Source organism: Camellia sinensis, chromosome 8, assembly GCF_055761805.1.
Source record: "Camellia sinensis isolate YWXY chromosome 8, ASM5576180v1, whole genome shotgun sequence".
NCBI lineage: Eukaryota > Viridiplantae > Streptophyta > Magnoliopsida > Ericales > Theaceae > Camellia > Camellia sinensis.
In genome coordinates this window covers 186286035-186293898 of record NC_138968.1, presented here as the reverse complement: position 1 = coordinate 186293898, position 7864 = coordinate 186286035, and the positions used below count along the sequence as shown (strand labels likewise).

Below are 7864 nucleotides of genomic sequence, written 5' to 3'. Positions count from 1 at the left end.
ATCTTAAAAAAAAAAAAATTCCCTTTTTTTACATACCCACTGAAATGAAATTACCCCCATTATTATGTATGTTTGAAATATCATTTTAATTGTGTGTTTACCTAATAATAAACTAAATTTTTACATAATTCACAAAAAACAAAAACAAAATTATGTGCAAATCACAAAATTTAATTTTATTAGACTAATATATAATCACATATTTTTGGCCAATTAATTTTCTAGGGGTTGGCTTTGAATTTTTTTGACAGGGCCAACAAAAATCTAGAATACAGGTGGGAGTGGTCAACCATTCCATGCCTCTCCAGCTTTTCTAATGTTTTATATTCTGAAGTCGGCTCTTTTCCGCGTCATTTTCGCGTTAAGAATCTAATGAACAAAAATTCCAAGGATAAATTACATTGATCACTATTGAATTTGTAAAAATACAAATAAGTTTTATAAATTAAATATAATTATATTAATTAAAATTAATTCAGATATATTAATTTTTTTTTATTTAAAATTTATGATATTAAGATTTTATAAGATAAATGATACAAAATATTTTTATAATAATTAAGATTTCTTAATATTTTTATAGAAAAAATTCAACATAGAGAAATTTCATCCCGTTATAGAAAATTTTATTAAGGGACTTTAACTAATAGAAAAATATTATATTAAATTTTTCTATCATCTAAAGTTAAAAAGAGATATTTTACTAAATTTTTTAAAATTAAAATATAATATATATATTTTAATAAAAAATATAATTATATTAAATTTACGAGATTAAATAGCAATTTGCAAATCTAAAAAATGTAACATAATAACTTATAAATTATACAATACCACACGATAGCTGCATTATTCGGCAGCTTTCAGAGATATTTCCCCCTTCTTCTGCTGTGAATTTTCCTGGTCAACTTCGTTGCTCTCATTAATTACCCGTTGTTTAACATCTATTTTCTGCTTCTCTTTGGTGGATCTGGTCAGGAACAAACACCGAGTGAAGGAAATTTACCCCTCGATTCGTTTTCTGGCTCAAAATTTTAGTAATTATAGTCATTCATTCATTGATTGAGTTCATTTTTGCTCCTATTACTTGATTTTTGACTCTGGGTATTTCCTTGATTCGAGTTCTGAAATTTCTTGGAAAAGAAAATTGTGTGTTTTGGTTGGTCTGAGAGCTTGAGATTATCAAGTTCCGAGTGAAGTTAGTTGGTGGGTCAGCAAGAATTGGGAGGGTTCAAGGGGTTTTGGATGAAGATTTGAATTGGGTCGGTGATCAAAGCTGAAAAGATCACATCTTTTTATGAATGCTTTTTAGGGTTTACTGAGGTAGATTTGAGGAATTACAAGTTTCAGGGGTTTTGGGTGTATTGGTGCTGCTGATGAGATAAGAAGGATAGGATGTGTTTGGAATGTTGATTCAGGAACAAATGGTATTCAGAGGATTGTTTGGTTTCGTTGCATTTGCCTTTCTGGTTTTTGCTTTGGTAGTAACTGGTTCAGAAGGCAAGAGGAGGGCTGATGACTTGTTATTGGACAGTCAATTATACTCGGGTTTCGTCGAGATAAATCCTGACCTGGTAGATTAGACTATTACTTCTAATTTCAGTGTAAATTATTCATATATGCAACTTGTTTCATTTCCTGTATGTGTATATAGGTATATATTTCTGGTATGCTTATGTTTTACATGAAATGTGCACTTGCTTTTGGGATGATAATATTGTCGCTGTTTCTTAGTAGTATAACTTGTATCAAGATTAGTTAGGTGCAAAAGCCATGTCGATTTGTGGTGTTATGTTGTATCAATGAGAGCTTGTATGGCATTGAATTATGTAGATTAGTAAGAATGAACATAGAGGGAAATCTTTCAATAAAAGCAATCAAACTTAATGCCATTTACGGATAATATTTTCAATTACTGTCAAATGAACTCATCTAATTTTACGAATTTAAAGTAGAAGAAAAACAATTAATTCACTGTAACTAACATTCTCCAATAACTCTTATACATATTTAAAGAGTTTAACAAAACAGTTCCCTTGTCAATAGAAGTTACTACTAGGCTTAATTTCACTGCTCTCAAGTTTTATTTCTACTTTTGTGTGAATATGCATAGTACATAGTACATACTACATACATACTAGGGCATGTTGAGCTGGTGTTGGGCTAATGTGGCACATTACTTTAGAGTTTAGACAAGCTTACAAATAAATCTTATACAAAATAAAGGCATTCCTATTATAGTTTCTATACTTAATTTGATCGCATTTTATATGTTGTCACATACCATGAATTGCCTATAGTTATATGTGTTATTGTTGATGATGAAGCATCTTTTCGATTTGTATAGCTTGTGCTTTTAGGCTGTTCTCAAGTCCAAAGCCTTGTGTGGATTTCAAAATGTTGGCTTTATTTGTACTCATTGCCCTCATAATGTGTAAGAAGATGCTGATATCTGATGAAATTATGTGATTGCAGGCAGAGCTATTTTGCTTCCATTGTGGGGTAGAGTTGATCAATGCAAAGGAGGCTGTTGAAGATCTTGAATTGTATGTAATAGAGGACAAGTCCGGTATCAACAATGCAATCATTTCAAGAAGTAAGTTATTAGCAAAAGAAGACATACGGAAAACTATCTATGTCCTCCATCCTGAGGTAAAGCAGACTCTTTTGGATTGTTTAAGAAAGAAAAATCTCCTGTTCCTTGTTTCTGGAGAAGAGGGTGGCTCAAAGCATTGGTACTCCAAGTTTCTGGAATTTTCATTTGCCAGAACTGATGATCCTAGACGACGTCATTTGCTTCAGAGTTTTGCACCAGCACCTGCCCCATCCCCTTTGGCTGGATCTCCTATATTTAGTCCAGGACCATCCCCTGTTCCAGCACCCTCGAGCTCTCAGGTTCCTAATTCTCAGCGCTCTGCTGATTCTCCAGTTCTGCCCTTTTTCCCTCCAAATTCCAGCGGTTCAAACTCACAACAGACAGCTAATGGACAGTCTTCTTCAGCTCCTGATTCTGCTACGAATGTACAATCAAATAGGCAAAATAAATCAGTTGTCGTTGTTGCTGTTGTTGTAACTGCAGCGGTAACGTTTGTTTTTGCTGCATTGCTCTTTTTCTGCTATCGTAGGTTCTGTAGGACTCGCTATGGAGCTGGAAGGAATAATGACAGGCCTCTTCTCAGCTTAAGCTTAAGTGACTATTCTGTTGGTAGATACACAATTCCTCGTCATTTATTATTGCGAACTTTGATGCATTTATGTGTTCTGATGTTTTTTCAACTTTGGTTTTTCAGGTTCTTCACATAAATCATTCACATTAGGGAATTCCATTAACAAAGGGAAGCTTGAAAATCACTCATTCAATACCAACTTAAACAATAACAAAATGGCTTCATCTTTGGATGGTTATTATTATAATGAGTCGGGTATTCTCAACACTTCAAAAGCTGGTACTCAATCATTAGGAGCTGTAGCTGGTGCTGCCAAACCCTCAGCAGAGGATTTGGCACGGATATCACATCCTTCTTTGAAGCCCCCACCTGGAAGGTTTGTCAATCCTTCTGGACTACCTCCGTTAAAGCCTCCACCTGGCAGGGAAAATCTCTTGCCTCCTGAACCACTTCCTCTAAAACCTTTTCCTGGCAAGGCAACTACTCCCCCGCCACCGCCTCCTGTACCACCGCCCTCTCTAAAACCTACTCCACCACCTCCCCCTCCAGGACCACCACGTCCACCTCCAGGACCGCCTCCTCCACCTATGCCTTCTGGCATGAAAACTGGTCCTCGCCCTCCACCACCTCCAAGAAGTGGTGCCCCTCTTCCTCGGCCACCTGCCACTGGCTCGAAGCCTCTTCGACCTCCACCTCCTGGAGCAAATCATCCATCACACACTGCTGGTGAAGGGGATGGAGCTGACGGTCCTAAAACTAAGCTAAAGCCATTCTTCTGGGATAAGGTTCTAGCCAACCCTGATCAATCAATGGTCTGGCATCAGATTAAATCAGGGTCATTCCAGTAAGTCAAAGTTTGCTTATTTAATGTTACTTTTGAATTCATAAATATTTCTATCTGCCGGAAATGCAGTAATATGTTTCTATTAATTTACAGGTTTAATGAAGAGATGATTGAAACTCTATTTGGGTATGCCCCTTCTGAGAAAAACAAAAATGAGGCCAAGAAAGAGTCATCATCCCAAGATCCGTCAACCCAGTTTATTCAAATTATTGATTCAAAAAAGGCTCAAAATTTATCAATTCTTTTACGAGCCTTGAATGTGACAATGGAAGAAGTTTGTGATGCACTTCAAGAAGGTAATTTTCTCCTTATTTTGGTTTTCATGATATTGTAACACAAAAGTTAAAAAAATATTCTGTGCAGTTAGCACACGGGAACTTAATCCCTAAAGCTTTTGGAATTTAAATTTTGAATGCCACTGCAAGTCTGCAACAGCCATTGTTTGTAGGAATCTGACTGCACTTTATGGTCATGAATTTGAGAAATTGGAAAATTAACACCGGTTGCCATATAAAACGTAAAATGATTTGTTGAGGGCAACTGATTTCCCAAAGGTAAATATTATTACTTCTGTTGACAATAGACATAATCCACCTAAATATCTGTGTTTCAACAACTTCTATGAATTCTATAACATTCAGTTGCTATCAGATATCCGTGATAGATTTTTATGTAAATTGACTGGATTCTTTAATAAGCTTTTTGACTCATCAAAGAGGATGAACTGAATGCAAAGACGTCAATCTACCAGGATATTGTCAATATAAAGTACTGGACTGATATGCTTAAAACTGTTGGCATGTTGCTTCAGCACACTATTTAATATGGTGCTTATTTAGCACTTGTACAGATTTTAGTGCATCGGCAGCAATGTCTAACTTCTGACTTGAATCAGGAAATGAGCTTCCATCAGAGTTCCTTCAGAATTTGTTAAGGATGGCACCAACATCAGAGGAAGAACAAAAACTCAGGCTTTTTAATGGTGAAAGTTCTCGACTTGGGCCTGCTGACCGGTTCCTAAAATTCTTGGTCGACATCCCCTATGCCTTTAAAAGGCTGGAATCTTTGCTTTTTATGCGCACCCTTCAGGAGGAGGTTTCAATGATTAAAGATTCCCTCACAACCTTAGAGGTAAGAGATTGTACCTCTGGAATGCACATTTTGTTTGTTTGTGAGTCTCTCTGCTTGTAGCATTTCTCATCAAAATTTTTGTGGGGTACATATATGAATAGATTGACTATGAGTATGTCTAGACTCTAGAGCAATATAGTTCAATCCTTGACCCTTGTGAGGAGAATAGATACATTCTCTTGAGGTGTATCCATAGTTCAATTTGGAATTGGAAAATTGGACTGCAATTAACATTTCCTTTTTCCCCTTTAGTTTTTGGCCTTATATCATATGTATGTTGAGTGTGACAGATCCAAGACTTGATTAAGCTGCCTAATTAGGTGTGATGAACATGTACTCTTCCAATGCAATGATACTGAAATTTGAACTAATGTTACATTTGCTTCTAAAACAGTACAACTTTGGTTGGTCAATGGGGGATCTTGGGCAATGGGCAGTGCCCTTGCGGGAGTGGGCCTGTGCCCCATTGCAAGTGAGCTTTATAAATACGACTTTGGATAATTTAAAATTGCAACCAAACTTTTTTTAGGCAAATAAGCTAAATAAGTTGACTTATAAGTGCGCTACCAAATGGGGCCTACATAGCAGTCTAGGAGTGATGAATTGGGTACAAACCTGACATTTGCTAATATTTGCAAAAAGTGGCTGCCCTTAGGTTCTATATAAACTTACATATACACAATCCGTCCTCCATCAATAATGGAAATAGACGTTGGAGTAAAGTATCTCTTTTTCATTTTCTTGCTTTTATGCATGCATGCATGCATATGTAAAGGGATGTTAAGGATAAAGAAAATGAAAGATTGAAAAATCCATAAAGATGTGCATTGGTTTTCACATTGCTGATCTGTGAGTTGTGCATTTGACATTACTGGATTATGTATGTTTTCTTTTTCATGTATATGAATATACATAACGTCTAAATCACGTGGTAACTTTGTTCTGCGCTGCAGGTTGCTTCCACAGAACTTAGGAAGAGTCGGTTATTCCTCAAGCTCCTGGAAGCTGTTCTTAAAACTGGCAATCGCATGAACGATGGAACATTCCGTGGCGGTGCACAAGCATTCAAACTCGACACACTCTTGAAATTATCAGATGTAAAAGGAACGGATGGAAAAACTACTCTCCTTCACTTTGTCGTGAAGGAGATAATCCGCTCAGAAGGCATAAGGGCTGCCCGTGAAGCCAGAGAGAGTCGAGGCATCAGATCCGATGATTTCCTCGAAGACCCTTCTCGAGATTCAGAAGAAAACTTCCGTAGCCTTGGTCTTCAGGTGGTTTCAGGTTTGAGTAGTGAGCTTGAGAATGTCAAGAAAGCTGCAGCTTTGGATGCTGACAGCTTGACAGGGACTGTTGCCAAACTTGGTCAACAACTTGTAAAAGCCCGGGATTTCTTGAACTCAGAAATGAAGAATGTAGACCAAGAAAATGGATTCCACCAATCTCTGAAGAGTTTTGTGCAAAATGCTGAGGTTGATATCGCATCATTGCTCAAGGAAGAAAAGAGGATAATGGCTCTGGTTAAGAGCACAGCAGATTACTTCCATGGGAAAGCTGGAAAGGACGAGGGCTTGCGATTGTTTGTTATTGTTCGGGATTTCTTGATAATGTTAGATAAGGCATGCAGAGAGGTTAAAGATGCGCCGAGGAAGCCAAATAGAACGCTAAACAAGGATGAGGGCTCAACGGTCAAACCTTCTTCAGAGCCCCACCAGTCTCCTGATCTTCGTCAGCGGCTTTTTCCAGCCATCACAGACCGGCGGATGGATAATTCTAGTTCAGATGAGGACAATCCATAGCTTTTGTTAAGAACAGGTAGATGAGATTCTTTGACTCGTAACCTTTTCAAGTATTGCATTAACATATCAAATCTAATAAATTTACTTTTATTGTCTGGGCTTGTACACAGGTGGGTCAGAGTATTAATGGAAGCTCGATTAGATTGATACAATGTTGATTCTTGTGTCAGTACCATCCGTTTGTTATGTAAGGTACATGATCGGTTGGAAGGGTGTTGAACAGCTTGTGTTTATACTTTTCTGCAAGGCTGAATTTCGGTGAATACTCACTTGATTGAAGAAGCTAACGACACAATATTTTCAACACTTCACTGTCAGTGTTGTATGGAGGAGGATAGGAGGAAGTGTTCTGTGCTTTTAACATTGATTTTGCATTCATGTAGCTCGACCAGTTCATGAACCGTTACGTCTTTATTTTTCTATTCTTTATTCGTAGTTATATATCCACAATTTTGTTTATAATTTTCAGTGATTGGGAATTAAAAGTATAGTTGGTAAATTGTTTCGAAATTTAGGTTTGGTTTGGGGTACACTAAATAATACAAAAAGCCAAAAAGTCACTATTCTATTTAAGTCACATCATTTTATTTAAATCACATTACCTCTCTAACACATCATATCAAATCCAACCCAAATCCAACCCATATAAGTCAATAAGTCAAAAAGTACACTTTGTTAGAACATCCCAAACCAACCCTTAGGCATTAGTCCCAAGTTGTGAATGTTTTGTTTAGAGACAAAGAAATATCAGATTATGTGATTATTGAAAGTGGCTGATTTATTGAGTAGTCTATATGTTCAATCATTATCTAAGATTGTTCTTTGATCGGATAGAAACAAAGAAAGGAAGTTATTTTCATTGGACTCCTCTCTCTGTCGCTTGCTCGATTGAAATGTTGGTATATTTTGCTAGAATTCAGATC

General features: G+C 36.7%; 1 protein-coding gene across 2 annotated transcripts; it reads left to right on the top strand.

Moving 5' to 3' along the window:
- Positions 1-805: 805 nt before the first annotated feature.
- On the top strand, positions 806-7440 carry LOC114321631 (formin-like protein 5). Of its 2 annotated transcripts, XM_082884352.1 has the most exons (8): positions 826-1574; positions 2476-3021; positions 3126-3205; positions 3291-4011; positions 4105-4307; positions 4907-5142; positions 6096-6957; positions 7052-7440. In XM_082884352.1, the coding sequence occupies exons 2-7, from the start codon at positions 2774-2776 to the stop codon at positions 6939-6941; spliced, it is 2334 nt and encodes a 777-aa protein (XP_082740478.1). In that variant the 5' UTR covers positions 826-1574; positions 2476-2773; the 3' UTR covers positions 6942-6957; positions 7052-7440. The 2 variants fall into 2 exon arrangements, with proteins under 2 accessions (XP_028124612.2, XP_082740478.1); XM_028268811.2 differs by having other exon boundaries at positions 806-1574; positions 2476-3205.
- The last annotated feature ends 424 nt before the right edge of the window (positions 7441-7864 follow it).